The sequence below is a fragment of the Eublepharis macularius genome, chromosome 7 (assembly GCF_028583425.1).
Source record: "Eublepharis macularius isolate TG4126 chromosome 7, MPM_Emac_v1.0, whole genome shotgun sequence".
NCBI classification, from domain to species: domain Eukaryota; kingdom Metazoa; phylum Chordata; class Lepidosauria; order Squamata; family Eublepharidae; genus Eublepharis; species Eublepharis macularius.
This window is the reverse complement of record NC_072796.1, coordinates 43,991,400-44,019,046: the sequence shown is the minus strand read 5'-3', so window position 1 is coordinate 44,019,046 and position 27,647 is coordinate 43,991,400. Positions and strand designations below refer to the sequence as shown.

Here is a 27,647-nt window from a genome sequence, read left to right as displayed (position 1 = left end):
TGCAGTTGTGTGTTTTTAAAAGAATGCATCAGTTTAGTCTTTTATAAAGAGCATACTTTTTATTTTTAAAACTTTTACCCTTCTCCTCAACAGAAAATTCTTGGAGTGGCTTAAACATAAAACACGATAATAACATTGTATGAAAAAAACTTACACAACCATTAAAATCAGTAAATGCAATTATAATTTAAGGGCAGCGTTAATCAGCAATATTAATATAGTAATAAGCTTTTGAGAAAAAACTTTTAAAGCAATAACAAAACCAGCATATCCTTAAACAGACCAAAATTTTTAACACACCATGTAAATCTTGCTCAATTTGGCCTGTATTGGATAGAAGGTTTAGAAACAGTCTAAAATTAATCTCCAGTGTTCCTATTAAAAGTACTGCCATGTTTTTCTTCACTTGTATTGTCTGTCTTACAAGACTAGAAATTTTAGTTAATGTTAGAGGCAGATAGTAATATATATATATTGGCGATTGCATTTTCAGTGGTCATTGCTGCTTTGTCCCATTATGCTTTGGGACAACTCAGATCTCTTGCTGTTGGCACAGTCACCAAAGAGCTTCTTGAATTGCTGTCTTAAGAGCCAAACCACAAGAGACGCATTACACGTGGTGGGTTGGTGCAAGTTTACCTGGGAAGTGTAGGAGACTCCTTCCCCTTTCTGCCACTGCTCGCTGCCTGCTGTCCTCTTTTAACGTGTTTTTTGTGGGGGGAGGGGGGAACCCTGAACCATGTCCCCACCTTTCTCCACCCTGTTGCCTCACAAACTGGAAAGGAGCTGAGGAAAAATGATACATTTCTTTTTGGGGACTGGGACGAGGGTGGGACGGGACAATGACAGAAGAAAGCAAAGGGGAAGGAAAAGGAGAAAGCGAGAAGGACCTGGAGAAACAGCTGCACCTCAGAGCCAAAAACTGGAGTGAGGGCATGTCAGAGCAGCAACAACAGATCCCTCTGTTGTTGCTGCGGCTGCAGCTTCGCCAACGTGAAAGATTTGCATCTTCAGCAACTCATTCAAAACGCACACCTTTAGGTGCAGCTGTTTCTCCAGGTTCTTCCCACTTTCTTCTTTTCCTTCCCCTTTGCTTTCTTCTGTCATTGTCTGGTCCCACCCCTACCCCAGGCCTCAAAAAGAAACTTACCACTTTTCCTCAGCTCCTTTCCAGTGTGAGAGGCGACTGGCAGGAGAAAGGCTGGCAGGAGAAAGGCGGGGAAATGCTTTGGGGCTTCCCCCCTCCACAAACACACATTCAGAGAGGACAGCAGGCAGTGAGCAGTGGTAGAGAGGGGAAGGAGTCTCCTATACTTCCCAGGTAAACTTGCGCCAACTTGCCACGTGTCTCTTGTGGTTCATCTCTAAGACTGCTTCTTTGCAGACAAACTTCTACCATAACCTTACCAGAAGCATCTGTTTTCTCACCTCCTGGCCCATCTCCTGCTATTCTCCGCTAGACTCCTTTTTTGTTGAATGTCCACCCTGGAAAACAAGTGCCATTAAACTGGAAATCTTGCTCTCTCTCCTTTTTGGCGTTACATTGCTTCTAGTAGAGTTGGTATGCTGCTGCTGTTTGGATTTTTTTCTAGTGGGCAAACACAGTTGTCTAATTATTTGCAGATTGAGAATGAGACAGGAGTTTTGTTTATGAATTATAGGATACACAAGTTAAAATTGGAAGTGAATGCTTGCCAGATTCTGCATAAAAACCCATATGGCAAAAGGGTTCTCAATATTGGAAAAGAAATATAAGAAATATAGATGCAAGGGAATAGGTGAAAAATGGTTGCAAAGGCTAATGAGGTAACACTCCTGTGTGACTCATAGAAACAGCTGATGGAATTTGATGACAGTGAATAGTATTCAGTTTGGGTGACAAGTCTTGTATTTACATAGAACGCTCCCTTATTTGTTTCATGTTTTCTGTGGGTACTATTTTCTCTGGAAAATGGTTCTGTTTACTTACTGGTTCCCGGGAGGATGATGATACATAGAAGAGAGGTGCAAAATGCTGGCACATTTTGGAGCTATACAAATATTGTAAGAGCCTTCTTAGAAAGTCACCTTTATTTGGTGTGAGATGAAAGATCAAGCTTTGTTGTGGTCTTCTGTTGCCCTCTTCCCACTTAATGGAGTGGTATTCCTGAAAATTAACCTCTGAGTTGGAAGCCCTTCTAGTGAGTGGCTGCTGGTTGACATTAGAAGCTAAGAAAGAATCAGCAGCGCACATAGAAGGAAGAAAAAACTGCTTTCTGCCCTCTACAGCAACCCAGGTGCCAGGGTCAGTTTTTAGAAACTTTACACTCTTGACCTAGACTTAAAATATCATATTGCCTGCTTCTGCCTGCTCAAAAGCCAAGCACCAATGTCTGCTCCTTCCTCAAATGTTGTGTGCACAAAAGATGGGGGTGAGGTTACTAACTGCAAATGGCTGGCCATTCAACAGATATGCCAAAATCATATATATGTCATTGGGGTCAGTATTTCATGTGAAGCACGGGTTTTCATGCTCATTCGGCATGGCATACTGGGATCTTGACTTTCTAGGTGAAGATGTACTGGTTATTCCTTGCTGATCTTTGGAGTTAAAGAAAGAAAGTGGGAGAGCCACTCTGTCCCTTGGTGGTTGTTTTGAATCCCATTTCTTTATCTGAATTCTAACATGCCTACCACCTGATATGGGAATTTTGATTTAGTATTGTAAATCTCTTTTCCTTCAGCTGGGAGTTTTAATAATATAATGTAGATTGTGATATAGCCAATCATAAACACTCAGCAAATTTAATTTGTTTAAAAACTGCAGTCTTTACTACTCCTCACCATGAACTTTACAAGTCTGTGTTGGGGATAAGAGAATGAGAATTTGGGTTGTTCATAAAGTAAGTTACATTAAAAATATTTCTGTAATGCAATTGGTCACCCTAAATCTGACATAGCATTACACGTGATTATTGGAGATGCATACAAGATGCATAAAATACCTGGGTTTTAATATAATGTTGCATGCTGCCATACATTCTCTGAGACTCCAGTACCTCAAGCATGGAACTGAAATGGCAGTCTATGCAATCTTCATGTCAGTAATAGTACTTCTTCATTGTTTTGAGTTCTTGAAATGTAGAAAGGACACAGACAGAAGTGGTGACTAGGAACATAAGGAAGCAACTGGGCATACAGAGTAATGAGGATGTGAAGATGGGGAAGAGGGGGAGCTAGAGCAGAAAAGGCAAGATAAGCACGTTACATGGCAAGAGGGAAGCAAAGATGGGTGCCAGTTGGTACCCTGTGACTGTGTATTAAATGTCTGTGAACTGAAGAAGGAAAATATATTAATGTGATGGCACATTGCAAGTAATGCTCTCTTAGGCTTTATTCCATCCTGCATGTTTTGCCCTCTTGAAACTTAGAGCCTTGTGATCTTTTAAGCAAAACAAAATTAATCCTAAAAGCAAACAATAAGAGGGAAGGTCAAAAAATGTTGTTAGAAAGCAGTCATAGCAACGCCTTGCCTCCTTTCTTTTCCTTTCATGTAGCCTGCAAATTTGTCCATTCCTTATTAGCAAAGCAAAGAAAAATAATTACCTTAACATTAAGGGTTGGCAGCTGGACTAGCCTGAGGAGGCTGCTGGAAATATTAGCTCGAGGGCCACAGCAATTTAATTAATATTGAGATGTCTTTGTTTAAATGTCTTTTTCTTTTTGCAAGACTTGTAGCAGGGGTAACAGTTTAGAAGAAAAATGATCATACATTACTATAGAAATAAAAATTACTCTGATCCTGCTTAGTCTCTTTTACAAGGTAACAAACAGCAAAGCCTTTAAGAGTTTCCAGGTTCAGACTTTTGCTTCTAGGAAAGAGTTCTACAATCCTGTAGACAGCTACTGAGAAATTCTTGATGTAGCTTTTGATAATTGTATATTGCATAGCAGGGGCAAGAAGATGCTGTTGGTTTACCTTTAAATGTTATTACAAAACTAAGTGTAATATATTTAGGATGCTCTCATTGAGGTGTGTGAAGCTGAAGTTGTAAATGACTGAAGTTGTCAGAGACAGGCTACTGTGCCCAGAAAGCAATCTCATGCAGACAATGGCACATTGGTGTAGTAGGTTTCTGGATGACAATTAGTAGGGGGAAAGACAGCAACTTAGAATGTTTTTTTTACTGATTCCATTGCCATTGCCGCAACATAGCCTTTTCAAAATATTCAATGCTACAGTCATCCCTGATCAGCTGAATGCCACTTATATTGTAATCTCCCCTTTTTTGCTTCGTTTAGCTATTGTCAGCTGTAAGCCAGGAGAACTTACATTGCTGTAATGCAAGGGAAAAGAGTATGGTGTCAATGGACAAAGTCAGCCATAGATAGCCATAGTCAGTGGTAAAAATGACTTGGACTCAATTGCTTCTACACGTTCATTTGTTCTACATCACTCCATCCCCAATGAAACCATGGTCTTGTTCAAATAAAACATATAAAGACAAGCCAACGCATACAGAGGGGGAGGAGGAGTGAGCATACTGTTCTGCCCCCACCTACATGCACTAATCTGAACATGGGCAGCACTCCTATATACACGTATAGACTATTGCTATGGTTGGGAATTCCATTTGTGAACATTTCCTGAGCCAGAGACAATGTGTGTACACTTTGTATGTTCGTGACTAAACGTAGATAAGAAGGAGCAGATCCAACATGCTTTTCTCCCCCTCCCCCAATGTATCTAAGGGACCATCTCTCCCCATATATTCCCCGGAGGACACTCCGATCAGGGGACAAACAGCTGTTGGTGATCCCTGGCCCTAAGGAGGCCTGCCTAGCCTCGACTAGAGCCAGGGCCTTTTCGGTCCTGGCTTCCACCTGGTGGAACACTCTGCTGAAATCAGGGCCCGGCAGGACCTACTATCCTTCTGCCAGGCCTGCAAGACAGAGTTGTTCCGCCAGGCATATGGCTGAGGCTGGGCCTCCACTGGCTTGAAAAAAAAGGGGTGTATAAATCTTAACCCTCTCTGTGAAGGCTGTCCACCATCCTGTTTTAAATGTGTTATTTTTAATGTACATTAATTTTTTAATTGTATTTTTAGTATGTTATCTGCCCTGAGCCTGCTCGCGGGGAGGGCAGAATAGAAATCTGAAATAAATAAAAATAAAATAAATATTGGGCTTTCCCTAGGTATATTTTCTGTACAGGGCTTGTCAGTAGCCACATCACCAAATTATGGGCAAAACAACCTAGCTTGTTGTTTTGTCCTAGCTTTGTCCCAACAAAATTATGGAACCAGTTACTATTACTATTTATACTGAAATCCCTTATCAATAACCCTGGGTAACCTTTGCACCAGTTCTGAAAACCGGTCAGCTGCGTGATAGATGGTAGATTGACACAACCATCCAGTCTATCTTTCCCCTGCCCCCACCAGACAATGACTGGTGAACATTTAAGTATTTCACCTGTATTGCTATTTTATCAGTTTTAAATATGATGCTCCAATGTTTCCTCCTGATCACCAATCTGAATACTCAGAGTTAGACTGTGTTCCAAATATGTCAAATAGTGGCAGTTTTCATCACTTAGCTGTATTGTGAGCCTTGAAACCATGTAAGGTTCTTCTTTTTGGAAACCATTCCTGGCAGGTTAGAAAATGTGATTCCTCAGTTTTCCCAGCTGTCCGGAGCTATCTGAAGTGCATATTTTGAGTGAGCAATCCTGTAATTAAGTATTTCAAAATGTATTATGTTTTCAGGTTTATGTGGCTTCTAAATAATACATTTTGGAATCATATTAAGCTTCTGAACCTTTGGGACATACAGCTGTCACTGATATTTTTGCTCTGCTTCCATAAGGGATTGGAACTTCAAAAATTATTTAGGAGAGACATCCAAGGATGTACAAAAGTAAATTAAGGAATTTTATGCAAATAGCATGTCGTGCTTTCTTCAGAATTTTTGTTAAACACATACATTAAATGTAATCTGTTCTCTCATCCTTTACATGAGCATTGAGTTTAATTAGATTGTTCATGATCCTCTACTGGCTACATATGATTGCCTATTGACAATTAGATAAAAAATATTTGGAGGGTAGTTGTTGTGGGTTTTCCGGGCTGTATTGCCGTGGTCTTGGCATTGTAGTTCCTGACGTTTCGCCAGCAGCTGTGGCTGGCATCTTCAGAGGTGTAGCACCAAAAGACAGAGATCTGTCAGTGTCACAGAGGAGGGTATTTCAGAGCAAGCTGGCTGGGTGATTTTAAAATGGCAGCCACCTTCCATTTAAATTCTTTCTTGTACTCTGAAGAGAATTCCATCAGTTTCTCTTATTTCTCCATTCTTCTATCCCTTTATTGCTTTCAGCTTTTACATTTCCCTTTGAGACAAATTACTTCTCTCTTGTGTATCTCAGGTCAGTTGCTATAAGATGGGAATCTGCTAACAGTGCTGACTGTGTAATAGACTCCACCCTCATAGCTCTTCTGATGGGAAATGCCTTTGCATAGCTAGTTCCTGTGAGTTGTGAGTTGCAAGAAAAGGAGGAGCTAGCAAAAATAATATGGGAATCCACCTTTGTTAGTTATCTGATTTGAAAGGAGAAAAAAATGCTTTCTTTGGGTGCTGTCTCTCTGGAAACACTGTTCCCTAATGGATATGAATTGTTTGGTAGTATTATCTCATCCTTGTCAATTACCACATTTGTTTGGTTTCTGTTGCCAGAGTTTTAACTTAAATGGCAAAATTATCTTTTGAAAGAAAGCACTTTGCTTCTGTAGATCCCAAACTTGTTTTGTACAGATTTGTTTTAATACTGTCCCCATCTACAAAGGGCAAAACAACTTCTTTCGGGACTGGTACTGAAAACAGGTTTAGATATTTTCCAGGGGTGGAAAACTGGGAGATTTACTTATGATGCTAACAACCTCATTTAGAAAGCATGAGAAAGTAGATATGCATTTTCTTGAACGAATAAGTGAACATGGTTTTGGTAGGCTTTGTGGTTTGAATTGATGGTGACATCCATTCACAGCTGTGGTTTAATGCAGACAACCAGCTTACTATGTGGAAAGTTTGCTTGCTTCTTAAAAGTGTATTTAATGTGTTGCATGGCTGTTTTTCTGATACTCTATTATTGATGTTGCTGGATTCCTAGTTGCAGACTCATTTTATTATGGAATGAAGATGTGAGGTTTACCTATCCCTTTGTGCATTGCTGCATCATTTTTGCATAACATACTGGTTCTTTGTTTACAAAAGTAGTTTAGTAGATAGGAAGTCCCAACTGGATATAATTTTTAATTATCAATATGCGCCCTTTACATGCTTTGTTTCATCAAGTGGATTTTTCCTTTTCACATGTGTACCACAGTCTCAGAATGGAAGGAAAGCAAGGAAGAATCACTAGAAGATTTCACTTTACATGTTAAAATCTAAATCAAAGAGTGAGAAGAGAAGTTATAATTGTTGCATAATGAGAGAGCAGTCGGGACACTCACACAACACACATAATGTCAGCAATATCTAGTAAAGAGAGAAATCCATCTAAGTTAACTAAGAGGCTCCAGTTGGTGCAAAATGCTGCAGCTCGACTTTTAGCAGGAGCATGAACATCACTCCCATCCTACAATCACTCCATTGGTTACATATCAGTTGCTGTGCTCAATTCAAGGTATTGGTTATTACATACAAAGCTCTTCATGGCCTTGGCCCAGCATACCTATGGGACAACCTCCCTCCACGGCAGCGTTGCTCATCTAACAGGGTCTCTTGCAGGTGCCAGCCTGCATATGGGCGAAATCAACAGCAGCCCACACAAGGGCTTTCTCTGTGGTGGCCCCTACCCTGTGAAACAGCCTGCCTGAGGAAGTCAGGAGAGCCCTCACTCTCTTGGCTTTCCGCAAACAATTCAAAACCGAATTGTTCAAAAAGGCTTTTTACTCAGATAGGAGGGAAGTATTATAGGGAGGGGGACTCAGATGCTTCGCTAATGAGTTAGGGACCATAGACTTCCACCGCTATATTGCCTTGCATATTATCTGTTGCTTTGAATATGTACTCCTGTATACTACCTCTAATTCATGTTATCTAATGTCAGTCCTAGAATTGATTATGTTCTGTTTCAGCAATTCTTCAACTCTGTATTGGATCCTTGCTGTTATGTCTTTGTAAAATCCCATGACATTGTTTATGGAAGTGTCCTTGATACTGTATGGAAATGTCAATACTGATTGTACTAATCTCACACTATGTAATCCGCCTTGAGTCTCAGTGAGAAAGGCAGACTATAAATGACATCAATCAATCACACAGAATATATAAAATCAAAACAAAATATACCCCTGGAGAAGTGTTAGTATTTAGATATTTCAAAATAAACACTGATAGGTGTTTTGAAATCTAAATACTGGAGAAAAGGCAAGGAAAACAGTTCCTTATAATAATAATAATATCGATCATTTGTATAGTGCTTTCAAGTGTTTAAATAACTTCGTATATATTATCTTGCTGTCCTTAAAACCCTGTAAGGTAAGTGAGTATTATCCACATATTGAAGAGTGGGGGATGAGAGTAGCTTGCCCAAGGCCACCTGATGAGCTCATGGCAGAATCAAGATCTGAGTTCTTGATTTGTAGGGCAGCTTCTTAGCCACTCTGCTGCAGCAGCTCTCAAGAGAAGTTTATTTTAGCCACAAAATCCATGTCACCAGCCAGAGATTTGAATAAAGTAGTGTGAGAAATGTATGAAAGCCTTCTAATTTGGTAAAGCCCTTCTCATTCATAACTACGTGTCCATGATGTGATGAAAACCCTGACACAAGGTAGATTAATATTCACCTTGTGTCTGTTTAAACTCTGCATTTTAAAAAATCCTGATACCTGAGGGCCAAACTGTGCTGTATAAGGGAAATTCATGAGGAAATTCCTATCTTTTTTAAAAAAAAATTAAAAGCTGTTATAGGGAAGCTGTCAATTTGCCTAGGGAAGAGGAGGTGTTAAACACACAAACACACACACACCGGTGCTATTTTTCTGATCAAAATTATCTCCACAAGCTACTGCTAGCCCTACAAGGGGATACAGATATCTGGGAATGGCATCTTGCCACAGCATATTCTGTCAGTAGATATTTCATTACAGCCCTCCTAAATTATCTGAAAATTTTTAGCTTCATGGAAGATAATCCATTTTATGTTGACTTTCTGTTCTATTACTAATATAGTAAGCATGAGCAGATAATTTTGTATAAGTTGATGATCAAAATACTAGTTAAATTTTACAAAAAGTGTAACTGTTGCCACTTTGCTCTTTCCCCCTACTTTGCTGAACTGATGTTGTGTTTTCTTAGACTTCCTTGAGAATCTTATCCCTTGTGTTGCTCTCTCTTAACCAGATGAATTGTTATAGCATCTTTTGAACAACCTATGGTAGGACTCCCTGTTTTCTTGCAACTCCGAGTACATTATATCAGCTGGCTCCACCTATTTCCCATGGTTTGTTAACACCTAGACTTCAGAAGTTAGTCTTAGTGGATTCGATCCAGTTGTGCTGTTAGTGGTGAAGCCTTCCTCTAATACAGTAATTGTTCTGCTGGTGCAGTGAGTCTTGCACTAATATTATATGGTTCTTCAACCAGAGGAGCAAACCTTGTGTTGGAAGGTGGCTCCATCATTAGCAGAATGGAACTTGAATCCAGCTTAAGGATTTGTTTTAGGTTTTTTTCTAGGTTGCATCCAAGTTCCACTCTACTAATGATGAAACCAGCTTCCAAAACAATGTTTGCTCACCTGGCTGAAGAGCCATGTGCTACTAGTGAAAACTCATTGCACCAGCAGAGTAATCCTTGTGTTGAAGGAAGACTCTGCCATTAACCTAACAGAAACTTTGGATCTAATCCACTAAATCTGATTTTGTCATAGTTTGTATCCGTATCTTGGCTCACCAGCAGGGCATTTTATCTTTTCTGATACTCTTGGTACATTTTTCTAAAAATAAACCTCACAAAGACGTATTAAAGGTGCATTTTAAATAAATTCTCTTTCCTATTCAGTTTTTACAAGGACAATTTTTAATGAACCAGTGTTTATCTGGACAATTAATACAGTTTCTACAAAATCTTCAGCTGAATACCATCTGTTCTAGTGACTTACTGCAATTTTACATATTTGCCATAAAGCTTGCTCTATTGCAATGTTGACTTAAGGCTATTTTTCTGATTTTATTACATAAAAATAGTTTTAGTCAATACTTTCCCAGTATTCTCTGTAGAGAAACAGAAACAAGGTTAATTTAAGCTAGTCTGCTTCTATCCTTCTGAAATGCTACTTTTATTTGTTTATGTTCCAGTACCCCCTTGCTTCATCTGATTTTTAAAATGCTCAAGTTACTCTTTTAGCATCAGCGTATAACTGAACATAACAATGAACAGGAGGCTACAGTAATGAGCTGCCTCCTGCTGAACTTTTCCACTGAACAGCAGAGCTTTCCTCTGGTGGAAGAGCCTCTTGTGCCAGGAGAAAGCATTGGAAGTGGAAACATTTTATAAGATCCAGCCCAGTAACCCTTTCTCACCCACCCCTTCCTATATAATGTGAACTTAGGGAATTCTGTGTGTTTTGTTGTTCCACTTTTTTGATTGCTACTAGGCAAGAACTGTATGATGTGATGACATTACATAGCTCATTTCCCTGTCCCTCTGCCATGGGGAAAGGAGGAGTTCAGTTTGGGATTGCCATTTTCAGTAGTAACCCAGCAGCGAAGCGTGGGTTACCAGTGCCCCCTAACCCGTGGACCATTAGCACTCCCTGTGTCCCTTCCATCAGTCCAGTATTGAACCCCTTACTCCCCCAAGCACATGTATTGTATTTTAAGAAAATACGGATATAATTAAAGTAAAATTAATTTAATCCTAGTATACTCAAATTTATTTGAAATCGCCTGGTTTTTATTTGTGCAAATTTTTCAACAGTATTGAAATCTACATTGAAATCTCTCTCAATTGACAGTATTGCTCGGCTACTCATTCTTTCTTAGCTTGTTGTAGATCTCTGATACATTTTGATTAATTTAAATGTTGAGAAACTTCTTTCACAACTAGCAGTTGAAAAAGTGATAGTTAAAAAGATTCTTAATGTCACAACAAATTCTTAATGTCAAATTGCTACTCCAATTGTTAAAAGGAAAAAAAGTTTGACATTTTGAGATGAGATTTACTTCTAGGTGACTCGGTGTGCCTTATGACTGCATGGACTGTGTCCATCGATCTGCGCTGAGCTTTCTAGATCTGTGTCAGTTTGTGCATCCTCATTTTAGACTACCTCAAGAGAACTATAGATTACCACCTGCATCTGCCGAAAGTTGTTAAATTTTTGACAATAGTAAAAGAGAAAGGTCTTAGGGATTTGCAGTGTCATGATATAAATTCATACATAGGCATTTTCAAACTGTCTCATAACACAGAAGTCATAAATGTAACATATTTACAAAGAGAGCTGATGAAGAGAGCAGTGATTCTCGAAAGCTTATGCCTCAATAAAATTGGTTAGTCTTAAAGGTGCTACTGGAGTTTTTACATATTTACAAAGACTAGACAAGGAAACTCAAGCTGTTCCTGTGCAGATGCATAGCTGCACAGTCTGGCATCAAGCCAAACATTTAGGTGATCTTTTGGGAGTGCTTGACTCATGTACAGATGAGGACTTCAATCAAGGTAAGTTTGGCAGGTGATCACATTTGCATTCAATTTCTCAACATCTCTGATAATAGCCAGTTAGTTAGTGTTGCAAAACTATTTCATATTCTTATGGGTGATGTGCGATTCCTTTAGGGCCTTGTTATAGAAATCAGTATATCAGAAACATAAAGAGAAAATTATTGAGTAAGCCTGTGAGAGAATATCTGTAGCAGATTTAAGATGATACATAAGACTAAAAGTTTTCAAAATTGACTGTACTGACTCATGCTGTGTAATCTGCCTTGATTCTCAGTGAGAAGGGCAGACTATAAATAAATAAATAAATAAATAAATAAATAAATAAATAAATAAATAAATAACTCAGAGGTAAGTCTTGGTGAAAAAGGCTTACTCACACTGTTAACTTATGATATCAGTATAACCATTTGCAAAAATCACTGTGTAAAATGATGTGGCCAGAATGCATCACTACTTGAGATGGCTAGCCGTGTTAGTCTGTAGTAGAAGTGCAAGATTTGAGTCTAGTAAGACCTTAAATACCAAATTATCTGCTCTTTTAAGGTGCTGCTGGACCTGAATCTTGCTGTACGTTACTACTTATTACATATCATTACTACTATATTACATATAACCTACTGCTTCAGAAATGTTAGGGCATCCCGTTTATATTCTGACAGGCAGAAATTCCACAAAGGCAGCATTTTTAGCACTAGAGAAAAGGCCGAGAAAGACGCGCATTTTGGGAGGGAAAAGAGGGGCTCTACAACGAAATCATTTAGCCTTGAAAAGCAAAAGTCCTTTCATTCTGTTTGACGAGCGGCTGCTCGCATGGGAAGAATGGGCTAAAAAGGGCAAAGCAAAGGCCCTGCTCCCACGCAAAGGACTCTAAAGCCCACAGTGGTTCCTCGCCTGCCTGTCGGTCTGAAGAGCATGAATGGGAGATCCACCTTGACTTCTCCTGGTGGTTCTGCTGAGACAGCTTTCATGAGCTCGTCACCTCCCCGAGCTCTGCCCACTATTCCAGCCTTGGTGTTTCCTGGGGGCTGAGACCTCAGTTGTGCATGGTAGCCTCCAGCAAATGCTGAAGCGAGAGAGAGGGGAAAGCGAGTAACTGGAAAGGGGGAGGGGGTTGGAGAAACGGGGTGGCATGTGTAAATCGTTGGGAGGGAAATTTTGCACCCCTAAGAATTCTGCGCCCAGGGCAGCCACCCCTCCCGCTCTGCCCACGCTACACCACTGTAGTAACCCTGTGTTCATTGTCATATGTAGTTCTGCCCTCAAATTCCTGTGGCTCACATGACAATGCAGATTGTTTGTATGAGAGAGGCAATAAGATAATGCTGTTGTCATCCTTAGGATATGTTTCAGCATTTCAAGTCCTTGTTTTAATGACAAGGTAATAAAAATATTGAAAACAAAACATTTTGTTGCCTTTAGTTATTAAAATGGAGATACTATAAGAGACATTTTAAACCATGGCTCACTTATAGCAGGCCAGAGAAACAAAAACCCTACCCAGTGAAACCCAGTGAAAAGTCTCCCAAAACAAGAAAATCAGTTAGATGAGCTTCTGGTGCATGAGTGTTCATAGATGGATATTAACTTACTGGATAGCTGTCTTCACATTGTAAAACATGGAAACCTGTTTTTAGTCTATTGCTTTCATGCTATCTGATAGAAGCTTTAAGATGTTGAGAACTACTTGCTGACTGTAGACTAGAGGAGGTTGTTTTTTCTTCTCTGAGGACTGAGATGGGGTAAATTTGAAATGCTGGGCTAATTTCTGTGCCCCTATTTTATTATTTTATTTGTAGAAAAAAATGGTAGCATGATGAGACCGTATGTGTGTGTGCGCGTTTATTTTTACATTCATTGTATCTGAGGGTTCCTTGAACTTTGGTATATTGTGCTTAGTGGGTTAAACACAGGTGGAGACATGGATTATTTCTGAAAAGTATGATTTTGATTCACTCAGAGAGGGTAAAAAGTATAGTGGTTCATTAATACTTGAGTCAGAACTGTACAACTTGAGAAGATACAACATTTCTTTTAACAATTCATTAACTGTTGCCTTCAGCCTGGCTTTCAGCCAAGGTATATTTCTAAAAGCTTGACACACATTAGAATGTGTTTATGTTTCCTTCTCCAAAGAAAAGCTCTTCTAATTCCCACCTCACCATGAGGAATTTTGAGATAGGTTCTTACCTAACTCCATCATACTCTTTCTTTTTGTTCATCCTTATTTGGATTAAGGAAAATCGGGGTTTTTTTTTTCAGCTGGAACACGGTGGAACAGAGTTCTGGAAGCTCTTGAAAATGGTCACATGGCTGGTGCGGTGCGGAGGGCAATCTAAACTCCCCTCTGTCTGGAGATCAGGGGGTGGGGCCACCAGCCATGTCACCATTTTCGCCGAGGGCGATTTAAACTTTTAAAAACTCCTCCCTTGTTCCAGCTTACCCAAAGTGACATCATTGGCCCCGGGAGCATGTGTGCACTTTGCGTGCGCACATGTGGTACCAGGGGCACCACCTCCCACCAAGAGTTGCCCCCTGTGCTGGCAACCCACTGAGTTCCACCACCTCTTTTCCCAGAAAAAAAGCCCTGAGGAAAAGTATATAAAACAAAGAAGATAGGCAAGATCAGAAAACAAACAAGGCAATATCAAAAAATATATACTGGTGTTAAATACTTTAAAAAACAGAAAATATATACTGGTCAAAATGTTGATAAACAGAGCCACCAACCACAAAAAGGAAAGCTATAGTAATTCAGTTTTCAGCAGCTGCATTTCAGATACTCTTAAAAACACTTTTCATTTATAATACAGTTTACTCTTCTCAGATCCTGCCATATGCAGCAAAATGGAAAACAAGTATGTGCCCTGATTTGTCAGAGTGCATAGATAAGATCTATGAATATGCATCAGTGGCCAAATTAACTATTTATGTGCATAATAGACCAATAGCTGAATTTGGGGGGAAATTGAAGGATTTCTTTGACTACTTAGGCTAAAATTAAGATTAAGTAAGGTAACTTGATACAAAGATAAAACACAGGGGAAATGATTAATTACAACAGTTGATATTGAAGTTTGGGTCTAAGAGACTAAGGAGAGGGAAGGAGAACTACTATACAATTAAGCTGTGTTGTTACATATTCCGATTGTATCTTTCTATTAATTTAATCTAATTTCAAATGTAGTGCTTGTATGAGTTTTTATGCACTTTCTAATCTTATATCTTTTTCTTTTTAAATAATTTTTTTTTAAAAAAAGTTGACAGAGCAACACAAAACTACAGATGGATTTGCTCCCTTCCAGCTTCTGCAAAGGCAACCCAGCCACCAACTCGACCCCACCAACACACACCACAGGCATTTCTCTCCCCCTATTCGCTCTGAAAACAGATCAGACTCTTCCCCCGCCCACTCACTCATTCACATACACACAGGGGAAGGAGAAATGGACTTCCTCCTATGTAAACCACTGCGAAAAGGATTTACGCTGCATGATTTGATTAAACAGCCAAGGAGGGAAGCATTGGGATCACTTTTCTTTCCCATCCACCTGCCAGCAGCCTCTGGGCCCTTCACCATAACCACATCTCCAGTCCGGCTCAACCACTCTGGCCCTGCACCATGCCCACTCGTTGTCAGCCCAGCTGTCCAGCCAAGGGAAAGGGAAGGGGCACGCATGCCTTGGCTGTCCAGACGTCTAGCTCCCCAGCTCATCTTGTTGCTGCTGCCGCCGCCACCGCTACCACCAAACATGTGGAGCCTCCGGATGTGAGATCCCTCGCTGAACTATGTGGCTGCAAGCTCTCCTTTCCCGCTCTCTCTTTTTCCCCTGGCAACCTCTGGTGGAGGGGAGGAGCTTGTAAGCTTGCCTATTTCCCTGCTAAGATAAATTGTATGTCAGTGACAATACTCAGAGACCTCCAGGAGCCTCACAATTTGTCTAGAAGAGCCATATGCGGCTCCCAAGCCACAGTTTGGCCACCCCTGGTATATGAACTCAGTTGGTGGGAATGTTTGGGGCTAAGGTACACATGGAGTTCAGTTTTGTGTGTAGTTTCCCCAGCAGCAGGAATAAAGGTCTCTCTGCCTGGCGTCTAGAATGCTGTTGTGGCAGGGATCTTGAGGAGAAGATAGGTGGAGAGCGATCTTCCCTATCTTCTGGCACCTGCATCTCAAAACATATTGAAGAGTTGGAAACAGTGAAGAAAGGAGCAATCACACTGATCATGGGATTGGAGGCTCAATGGATTTATGTAGGATAGATCTGTTGTGGCCTATTAGCCATGATAACTGAATGGGATCTCCATGTTCTGAGGTGTTCTGCCTCTGTCTGTTAGATGCTGAGGAACAATCTACGGTAGGTAGTCTGCAGTAGAGATGGGCGCAAACAGCAATACGAACCAAAAAAAGCCACAAACAGTCCAATCTGCTGTTCACGAACAAGCTGTTCGTGAGGCCCCATTCTAAACGAACAGATGGGCGTTGCAAGCCTTGTTTGTTGCTGGTCGTTGCTGTTCGTCAAACCAGACAGTCTGGCACCTGCAATCAATTCCCTTGGCAACTTAGGCAGGGATTGTCTGAACTATGTCTGAACTCCTGCTGTTGCCCTGGAAACCCCAATCTAAGCCCAATTTAGTTTGATAGGCAGGTCCTTTTAAGTGTGGAGCTCCAAATTTGTTACAAGGGAGCAAATAGCAGGGGGGAGGGGGGCTCCAAGCTCTGGCTTAGTTTGCAGACAGTGGAGAGGGAGAGATAGTTGCTGCTGGTATTTTGATAGAGTGTATTAGAGCTTGAATTTTCTTTGTGTGTGGTGGGATAGGGATCTATCCCTTAAAGTTCCAGGGCTGCTGCCAGGCTCTGGGCCAAGTTATTTATTATTTGTACCTTTCCTGCTGCCTGCTCAGGTAAGGTTTCTAGGAGTGGTGCAGCAGAGATCTACCCCTTCAAGTCCCAGGGCTGCTGCCAGGTTCTGAGGCCAAGCTATTATTTTTTATTAGTACCTTTTTTATTAGTACCTATTTTTTATTAGTAGCCAATCACGAACATGCTTGTGAACAGGGCCATGTTCATGGTTGTTCGTGAGTCCCTGTTCGTGGATGGCAACGAACAACAAACATCATGTTTGGGGTTTTTTTCTGTTCGTGCCCATCTCTAGTCTGCAGTATCTGCTTATGGGCTTTCTTGTGGCATTTGATCAGCTGCTGTTAGAAATGGAATGATAGACTAGATGTATTGTTGGTCTGATTCAGCATTAATACTCTTTATGTTCTTGTGTAGCTGCAAGCACCACAGTGTCTGGGTGGGATGGAGGGATAACCTCAGTACATACTAGAGAAGAACTATCTATGGTGCAGCACCCAGTATATAAGCTGATATTAGGAGCATACTGACTATCTATTCTAAAGTGTGAAATATGACATTTGGAAGCATCACATATCGGAACCAAGCAGTAAGCTAGATTTGTAGGTGCACGGAACTCTTCCTCAGATCAGTGTGAATGAAAAGCAAATGTAGAAGGAGTATGGGGAAGTTGGGGCTTCTAGAAGACATGCTAGAAGCCCCATCTACAACCTGAGGCAGTCTTATGGCGGTGATTCAGATGTCTTCACAAACCAAATATTAAATTCTCAGGTTGCACTAAACCACAGTGGGACAAAGAAGAAACCATCATTCTATCTTGAAAAATTTAAATCTGGTTATCTTGGAAAATTTAAATTAAAAGTTATTTAAGTCTACTGTAGCAGTAAACACTTAAGCATGTGTCTTATAAAATAGAGAGTAGGAGGAAACAGGGGGTCCATGAATGAGCAAAGCTGGAGATTAATTTCAGATGAATTCTCTAGATAAAAAAGCAGTACACATCTGGTTGGGTAAGGGTTGCTTTATATGTGACTTTTCCTTGTACATTTGCACTTCCCATTTTGTGGGCCCGTGAAAATGAGATGACAGTGAACACGTAATGTACTTTTTCTACGTGGCAGCATTACTTCTGGGCAGGGGTTTTTTTTTCTGGGAAAAGAGGTGGCGGAACTCTCGAGGAAAATGAGGAAGGAACACACGGGATTCTTTGAAATCATATTATTTTCAAGCACTATTGCTGAGTATTTTCAAGAGGTGCCGGAACTCCGTTCCCCCTGAAAAAAAGCCCTGCTTCTGGAGGAAATTAATAATGTTGAGAACAATAATGTTTTATAACATTCCACTTTTCCTTCAGTAATTTATTATGTTCTAAAAAGTTATTTTCCATTTCACTTGATCATTTTCTCCTGTATTTTTCCTCCTGTGACATTGTTGGTTTTGCTATTTGTTTTAACATCTGTAATTGTGCATGTTTCAGAGGACAGGCTTTGCATTTCTAACATCCTTCTTTATCTGTTTTAGCATCTCCTTGTATTCTTTCTAGTGTTCTTTACTTCTTATTTTCTTGTAAGTATAGTGTATTTTTTCTCTCCCTTCACCCTCCTTTCTTATTGACCTGTTTAACCACATGGAATTGTTAGAAGCAGCTTCTAAACATTTTCAAGAAAATATTTTAATTGCCAAGTAAATATTGCTTGGTCTCTTTTTCTTTTTGCTTTGTGAAAGAAACCTACCAGTATTTGTTACGCATAATATATTTCCACATTCAGAGTTATCATGAATTGTTCCATGCTCGTCCTCTGATAGTAATTAACTTGATTGCTGCCTTTCCTCTTCCCTTAAGCAGATTAATAAAACCCATGCTCTGGGTTTTTGTGGAGTAGCAGTATGATAACTTCATCTCCAGGTTCCTCCTTCCTGAGTATCAGGGAGTCATGAAAAAGAGCCACATTAATGCTACAGTAAGGAGAAACTGAACACCACTTTTGGTTTGCAGTGTTGGTTGCTAGGACAAGAGGAGAATTCAGAATGGTGAGAGGGGCAGTAGAGGAGAAAACAGGCGTGTCAGAGACTGAGCAACCACTCATGACTGATTGTTAAGACTGCTATAGTATAATAAACCATGTATAAGCATACAGACCTTACCACCAATACTATATTCTTTCCAGATAGCTTAACAACATTGAATTGATAATTATGAGTCCATTTTACCATAGGAATAAATGTGTTGTGTGGGTGTGTGTGGGGTCCAAATGTGTTGGGCCTATTAACTTTGTTCATAAATTCATGTTGTTACCCTTTCTTTGTAGCAGTACCATGTGTGAATTGCTTTTTCCATTGCTTGTGTATATATTATATGCACGTATTACACAGGAACAGCAGTTCACGCATGTACCTCGTATAATGGTTGCTTGTTGACATATTTTAATCCCAAAGTATCAAATACATCTTATGGAAGTCACAAACAAATTATATCCCCTCCTCATCTGTGTGTGATTTTGTAGAATATTAGGATCCTTATGGGACAGCTTGGCTGGATTGCTCAATTAGATGTCAGTTCCTTTGCTCCTCATTCCAGTAAGATTCACAAGGGGAGTTCAGTAAACATTTCAGAATTCTATAGGAAGTCTTTTGAGAAGAATGCTGTTGTATGTGTGGCCTGCTAGATTTCAGCTATTTGTTCCTAAACTGTCAGAGTCCAAGAATGAGAACCTTGATGCACGGCCTCTGGTGGTCTCTCTTGGTTTTTTTATCATTCTTTCTATTCTCAGTTTAATATTTGGTTGTAGGAGTTAATATCTATCTATTGGTAACTAATTGTAGGTCTGGAGACTTCCGGCAAACTCTGCCAGTAGTCTCAAGGGGAACTTGAGCTGACGAAGTTACCATGTGTGTCAAGGCGTCATATCTGTGGCCCCTCATCAGGAAACTCTCACTAAGAAAGAACATGAGGGTCCACTTGAGAGGCGAGGTGTCTGCTGGGGAATTCTCTGAACTCCTACTAAAAATAGGGGACGGAGAGTGTCCTGAGTCCAAGGGAAAGGTGACCATCCCTGCAGGCCTGGACGCAGTAGTGACGACCCTAGCAGACCTAACAGCCACGATACGCCCTGATATCACCACTATCACAGAGAAGTCCATGGACTGGCTGTGCAAGCGTGCCATTCTGACCCCCAAGAACGACAGGGCTGCAGTCATTAATGAAACACAACTCCCTTGAAGGGCAGAAACGGAGTACAAATCTTTGGGCTCAGTGGTGCAAATGGATGACGTGGTCCACTACTCCATGGAGTTCCTCAACATGCTCAACCCTCCTGGCTTCCCAGCCGACAAGCTTCTCCTCAGAGTGGGGGCTCCAGTGATGCTGCTTCAGAACCTCAACCCACCCAAACTCTGCAATAACACCAGACTACAAGTGAAAGCCCTCCACAGGAACATCATCGAGGCCACATTGTTCACCGGCAGTGCTCCAGGGGAATAGGTGTTCATACCATGCATACCACTCATACCATCAGAGACCCTCTTCAAGTTCAAGAGACTGCAGTTCCCCCTCACGGTCTGTTTTGCTATGACTATCGACAAGTCCCAGGGTTAGATACTGAAGGTGACAGGAATTGACTTGTGGGAGGACTGCTTTTCACATGGGCAGTTAGTTCTACGTGGCTTGCTCCAGAGTGAGCTCACCCAGCAGCCTGGTGATCGTAGCACCTGAGGGCAAAACCACTAATGAGGTCTACAAAGAGGTCCTTCAGTAGAAAAAAAAAGGTTGTACATATTTTTCAGTGTATTTATTGCACTACAATCTTGTCCTTTTAAAAATCTCTTCAATAAATGTTACATTTTGAAATTCACTTCATCATTTTTCGGCATCAACACACTTCGCTTTATTCAAACACCTTCATGAAGGTTGGGTACTATGCTATTATACTGCAAAACCAACTTAAAAAAAACCTCCATAAACCAAAAAATGTTACATACCCATAAATATTATAACTGAATTTAAAGTAGTTAAATACCATGGCGAAGCATGGGTATCAAGCTAGTCTGTATATAAAGACAAGTGTCCTGACTGACTCATCAATGCCCAGCCCAAACTCCGGACCTAGAAACATGAAATTTGGAGAGAACATTCCTTTCATGACACCCACTAAGAGGGGATTTTAAGAAGTTCGCCCCCTAAGGGTGTAAAAAGGGGTAAAATGTGTTTTCCCAAAATAATACAATTTCCCTGTGTGGCTGGCAGGCTGCTGCCTGCTTGCACCCCTGCCCAGTGCCAGCTCTGCCACTCTTCCCTGATTGGGCCAGCCTTTCAAGGTCATTTGCATATGCAGGCTGATTGGGGCTCACAACATTCCATACCTCATCCCCCCCCCCCCCCAGACAGTTGAAATAGGTCATTTGCTTATGCAGCCGGATTGGTCCTCACTCCCACATTCTAAACAATATGTAGTTGCTATTGGGAGTCATTGAATGTGTCCTGAGGTCAAATGAACCTACCAGTCTTCCCTTCAAAGTTCACTAGGGTTGCCAACTCAAAAAAACCCCACAAACTAAAAAATGTTACATACCCATAAGTATTATAACTGGAGTTAAAGGTAGTTAAATACCATAGCAAAGCACGGGTATCAAACTAGTAAAAAATAAAAGGATGGCAAATTTTGGACATAATTATACATTACCTGAGTTGTGATTATTTTATTTCTTAAATTGAATTATATATGAAGTAAACATTAATAGAAGTTCTCACAATGGTAGTGTTTTCAGATGAGTTTTATAAACAGCAGAGAGTGTTTAACAATGCATAATAACATACAACACTTGTTTGTAAAAGAGGGTAACAGGAAATACAAAGTTTTAATACCTTAAATATGAATTCAAATTGCAGTTGAATGGGCTTATGCATTCAGTGTTAATAAAGTAGTGAATGGAAGGGTAAAATTATCACAGTCTAGAAACTAATCATATGCAAATTGAATATAAAATATTATACAGATTCTGCTACTGGGATAGATATTGTCAGTTTTTTGAAGTATAATTATTGTTTCATACAGCATCCAAGTACTGGCTACATCAAGCAATTTGCTGCTTGTTCATGATAAACATGAGGTAGGAACCTCATGGGTTTGCATTTTCCTTCCCATTCCCCCTACTCACAGCTGGACAATTGAAGATTTCCTGGGATGGAATTAGCAACAATTTGCTGTTATGTCAGATTTAGGCAAAATGCCAAATTGTTTCTGATTTTCTTGTATCTAAATCAAGATTAAACTGTTCTTTAGAATCCAAGTTTGTTGTTTTACTTGATTTGACTGTTGCAACAGACTGCATTCTGAACCAGGAAGGCTTTCTTTTCCTGCCTGTGTGTAAGGGAGAAGGGGCACGTGACCGTGTGGATTTCATAGTTCATTGCCATGAACAAACCAATTTGTTTGTGGTATCTGGATGAAATTGTTGCCTTTTGAGTTCAAGAGATGATAATAGGCATGAGTGAATAGAGTAGACAAATAAGAACATAGTAAGACCAGTGCTCTATCAAGTCCAGTATCCTGTCTCACACAGTGGCCAAACAGGTGCCCTGGAGAACCAACAAACAGTGCATATAAATCAAGGCCTTCTGCTGATGTTGGTTACTAGCGCTGGTATTTAGCAGTTTACTGCCTTTGGATGTGGAGGCTCCCTTTAATCACCCTGCTTAGTAGCCATTGATAGGCCTCTCCTCCATGACACTATCTAATTCCCTTTTATAAAGCCATCTGTGCTTTTGTCATTCCTGCATCCTCTGGCAGTGAATTCCACAATTTAATTACACACTGAAGAAGTATTTCCTTTTGTCCAGCCTCGATCTTTTGCCTATTAACTTCATTATCCAGTCTTAATGAGTTTAGTAGGGCTTAGTTCCTAGCAGATATATTTTGTTGGCAGATATCCATGACCTATCATTACAATATATCATAGCAAATGTCTTCCCCTTCCTTCACAAGCAATTGGCTAAAACATAACTAGTCCTTTGCTTGAAATGAGTGTTGGGGTAGGAAACACATTTGAGGAAATCTGGGAGATTTTCTGTTTTAAGCAAGCAAAATCAGCAGCTATAATCGCTAACAAAAATGAAGAAAAATATAATGGTTTTTTTCATTGTTACAAGCAGTTGAGAATACAAACAATTAGATTTTGGGTCTCTTTTTAGATGTTAATCAGCTAACATTTTCAGAAGAGGTCTTTTGTTCTTAATACCTTATCTGCAGCCCGTTCTCTGATTAAATAGATTCACAGAAATGTAATAAAGGTGTAGCTATTAAGTATAGGCTGTTGTTGCATTATTGGTCCCAGAGAATGAAGAGGGCAAAGTAGGTGAGGTAAAACCTTTTATTAAAGCAATTCCTGTAAATGAAAATGCTCAAGTTCTTCTTAGAAAAGATAATAGCTCTGCAACACTGTAATGTTTTGTGTAAAAGAGTTTCTGTTTTTTTTCTGCTGGGTTAATGTAGTGGTTTTGAATATTTGTTAGTGTAGTTTAAAAATGCAGGCTTCTGAAGTAAGACAGAAGGGTTGGAGGGGTGAGTTGAAATGTGTTGTGATTGGATTGTCAGAGTGAACTGCAGTTTTTAGTCTGAATGCTGAGAAAAAGTACACTGTCAGAGTGTCTAGTTCAGAGAGAGTCTGTCAGGTTCAGTGAGTCTGTGTGGAAAAGCCCGAGTGTATCTGTATCTTCGTGGGTAAGGGGAGTGTTTATTCTGTTAGTGAACTAAGGGAAATAAGTATCTGTGACTAAGTCTGATTATTTCTAGCCACATGGCAATTGTGTGGAAAATAAGTTGCCGTGACTGAGGCTGCAATCCTAAGCACACTTTCCTAGCAGTAAGGCCCGTTGAACAGAATAGGACTTTCTTTTGAGTAGACTTGCTTAGGGTTGCCAGGTCCCCTAGCCAGTCTAATATTTCTGGCTAGGGTTGCCAGGTCCCCTTACCCTCCCTGTGGGGGGGACCTGGCACTGTGGGATGTCCTCATGAGTGACATCATCCCGTGGGCCCCAGGAGTGCTCCTGGGCTTCACATCGGGCCAATTTGGGGCCTCAAATGGGCTGAATTGGCCTGGCATGAAGCCTAGAACTTCCGGGGCCTGAATAATGACTATGTCAGGAGCATACCCCAGGAGGCCTGTTCCTGGAGAGGCCTTTTCCTGCATCTCCCCCCCCCCACTGGCCAGGTGAGTGGTGGCAGGGGGAGGAGTCTGGGAGCAGAGAATCCCTTGCCCCCACCAGGGGACCAGCAACCTTGTTTCTAGCTAAAATGGCAACTGTGTGGAAAATTAGTCTTTGGGACTGGGTCTGTGAATAAACATTTAAATTTTGTATACCTAATTTGAAACTGCCAAGCTTATGAACCTATTCTGAAACCAGTAAGTTTATCAAAACTTTACAGTCTTTACGCATATGTACTTATAAATAAATTCTGACTCTGGTTAAGCAATACGCCTGTTTCATCTGGAAAATAGGAACCCTTTTTTTAACCTCACCTCCACTCCCATGCCCTGACCATTCTGTCATTCTACCATCTATAACTGAGCCTTCCTATAATACAAGACAAACTATGAGAGAACTAAAGCTAAAAACCTTTGGTGGTAGCAAAAACTATTTTGAAACACAAAGCAAGAAGCAGGGAAGCAGCATAATAAGGCTTTTCAGAGCCTTTAGTGAAGTGTCATTATAGGAGTTACAACTTATAGGTCACATAAAGGCAGTGGTGTTAGTTGTGGGATTCAAAGCCCAAAGGAAAGGTGTTCTTGAGGTAAAAAGTCTATGTAAAATAGAGAACACCTGAAGCTCTATGTGTGAGCAAAAAAAAAGTATTGGTTGTCACCAAAGCCCTCCTAAGTTAAAGGTTTGAAGTAACATAAGAAGGAACTGTAATAAAGATCCTAGGAAGTTTAAACAAAAACGCCACAGGCAGTGGCAGCCGTGGGATTCAACCTCAAAGGGAAAGTATTCTTGAGGTAAAAAGCTTGGGTAAAGTAGAGAACTCCTGAAACTTGCAGGGGGGGGGGTGTTTTTGACCAAGCCCTCTTGAAGTAAAAGTTTATGGTAACTTGAGGAGCGTAATAATGATCTTGTATAGTTTAAGCAAAATCGCCATAGAAACGTAGAGGATAGGTTTTTTAAAGCCTTTTTCTGCATATAATAACTTCCCATCTTTCCATAGTGAGGTCCCTATTAAATGTGGATGTTTGAAGGTGGACATGTATATAATGACACTGTGGCCATAACTGTTAGCTAGATATGTTTTAATAGGTATGGAATCCATAATATTGTTGCATTACGTCCATACCACTTCATTTTTAGAGATTATCATATAGATTGTCATCACTGTCATAAAGATGTTTGTTTTTTCTTGTCATAGAAACTATTAGCGTATAGCTGTCTGCATGCATACCTGTATGTTCCCAGTGAACTCAGTGGAATTTTCTGAAAAAGCATTTAAAGGATTGGGCTACACATATGTTTATAAATGTAAATAAATTCTGTAAATTCATACGATCTTTGCTGTAGTACATCATGACAAATCATACCAACTTTTCCTGAATACAGGGCTTTTTCTGTGCAAGCAGTTAGACTGATAAAATGATAATTTGTATATTTATTCCTCTTGAGTTACAAGACTGTTTTTTGTATGTAGGGATACTTCAGCCGATATATTTATATAAAACTTTTGTCATATGTCTTCAGCAGTGATGCTTTAAGTGTTATCAAACTGAAAGGTTTATAATAGGAAATAAGCTGGTATGAATTTTTGTTTTCTACTTCTCCTGTAAATACAAATTAAGCATTGTTAATTATGTTGATTAAAACACTTGAAAATGAAACAGTAGCTTCATGTGTGATAATAGCTCTGATGATATGCCAGTATTTTTCACATTTTTATTTATCTGTTCTATTTCAGAATTACCTATAAACCATTTCTTCCAATTAGTTCACTTTAGACAGTTTTCTGGTTTCTCCACCTTCTCTGCACTGTGATGTGGGGAAAATGAATACCAGAAGATGCTGCTGGTTCCCTCCTATGACACTCTGAGCCTCTGTCCCTGGGAAGCTCCACCAGTCCGGACTTCATCTAGTTTATTGTAGATTTTAACAGAGGCTCTGTTAGGAGTTAGCAAGTTTTCAGTATTTTCTCAAAATAACTGTGAGTTCTTAACTGCCACCTTTCTGCCTCTGCTATTTTGTACATTCTTCCAGGATCCTGAGTCCTTTGCTCAGATTCCATTTTTGCCCTGTCTTTTTCACTTGATAGACGAACTCTTCCTAATCCTAAATCTACCTTATTTTGTTCAGTTCCCTCTTGCTTAAGAAATGAAACTGTGTAGAGGAGACCCGGTGCGTACTTTAGTCCTTCTACAGTCTCATCTTCATAAATAAACTGACAAAGTCAATGACTCAGTTGCTGGTTGAAGCCTCTCAGGCTTGATCCTCTTTGCTCACTCCCATTGCTACCTCTTCATCCAGTTCCAGCTGTGGAAAGTGAAGAGAGTGTTCTACTGTAGAGTGCTCAAGACATAGGTGGCCCAAGACATAGGTGCCACTGCTGTTTTGAGCACTGGGGCGTCAGGGTATTTGGTTAACTCAGCATACTTGCATTTCTACTCAAGAGTAAATGAGGTGCTACTTTTGCGCAATGTTCAAATTGTTTGGGGTAGCTTTTAAGTGAGACAGAATTCTTAGCCATAGACTAAGAATTTTATATTTTTCCAAAAAATAAAATAAAAGATGCTACATGCTGAAGTAATCAGGTAGGGGGCTTCAGATCAGTTATTTTCCCCCTGGCCCCAATGCTTCAATATTGGTGGTGGCAGCAGTGGTATTATGCATACTTTTAAAATGAGGTATTTCAGATACACTTTAACTTAAGACCCTGTTTCAGATATCATTACTTTCCACATTTCTCTGGTAACATCAGAACTTTTGTTGTGGTTGCTATATTCCAATTTGGGATTGTAAAAAATTGGGATTGTAATTGCTAAACTGGTGAAGTGAATATCAAAGCATACTTTGTTGAAACTTTCACAGGTACATCTACCTTCATAGAAGCCTTAGCAACCAATGGTACCAACATACAGACATCAGTGACAGCCAGCAAACGAAGATTTATTGATGAAAGGAGGGATCAACCTTTTGATAAGAGGCTACGATTCAGTGTGAGACAAACTGAGAGTGCTTACCGGTACAGAGACATTGTTGTCAGGAAACAAGATGGCTTCACGCACATTTTATTATCAACCAAATCATCAGAGAACAATTCATTAAATCCAGAGGTTAGAACCATTTGGTCATTTGGGGGCTTGGGAGGAGAGCTGTGGTGCAGTCATACCCTTTCAGCAACTTTAATGACAGCAGTGACTTACAGACGTTCACAAGTAAAAAGAGAGAGGTCCTTGTTGCCAAGGATGATGTACTCAAATAAGCTTACATGCATTGCAGGGAGAGACAGTTGCAAGAGTTGATTGGGAGCAAATACGGTTAAGCATAGTTAAGCTTTGTTGCAGTTGGAAATGAAGATTAAAAATCCTGTGGCGAAGATGGATTTTGAACAAGATTTGAATTAAGAGAGAAAAATATAGCACCATATTTAGGAGATGGTTCTAGGCCTTGGGAGCAGCTGGAAAGAAATGAGTTAATTTAAGAGTACAGGAGACTTTAGAGCAGCTGAGTTGGTGGAGTTGGAGGACTGAAGGACAAGGTCAGAAGTGTTAATGTGAAACGAGTGCAAGATGGGGTAGACTAAACACAAGTTTCATTATTACAACTACATTCACTTTCAAAAACTGAAAATTTAAACACTGAAGTTAATGAGCCTTAAGTACATGTAATAAAGATGCCAGTTCGAATCTTCAGAGTAGTTTGAACAGTTCCTTATTTCTTGCCATTTTTTATTAAATCTCTTTATTTCCATTTTACTTATTTGAATGTTGCTACGTTTGCAGACAAAGATATAAGGTAGAAATTTTTCTATTTCTGAAGACTCCTTTTTTTCACAAAACCATATTAAACAGATGCCATTGCCAATACAATATTAGGAAACCTTGGCATAGTTTCAAA

The 27,647-nt window shown here is 40.1% G+C and overlaps 1 protein-coding gene across 1 annotated transcript in view; it reads left to right on the top strand.

Annotated features, from left to right (window-relative positions):
* The window catches only part of CDYL (chromodomain Y like), a 176,016-nt gene that overhangs the window by 123,416 nt on the left and 24,953 nt on the right, over positions 1 to 27,647 (top strand). Inside the window, exon 3 of the mRNA XM_054986005.1 lies at positions 26,619 to 26,863. Within this exon, the coding sequence (XP_054841980.1) occupies positions 26,619 to 26,863 (245 nt within the window). The remainder of the gene's footprint in view (positions 1 to 26,618; positions 26,864 to 27,647) is intronic.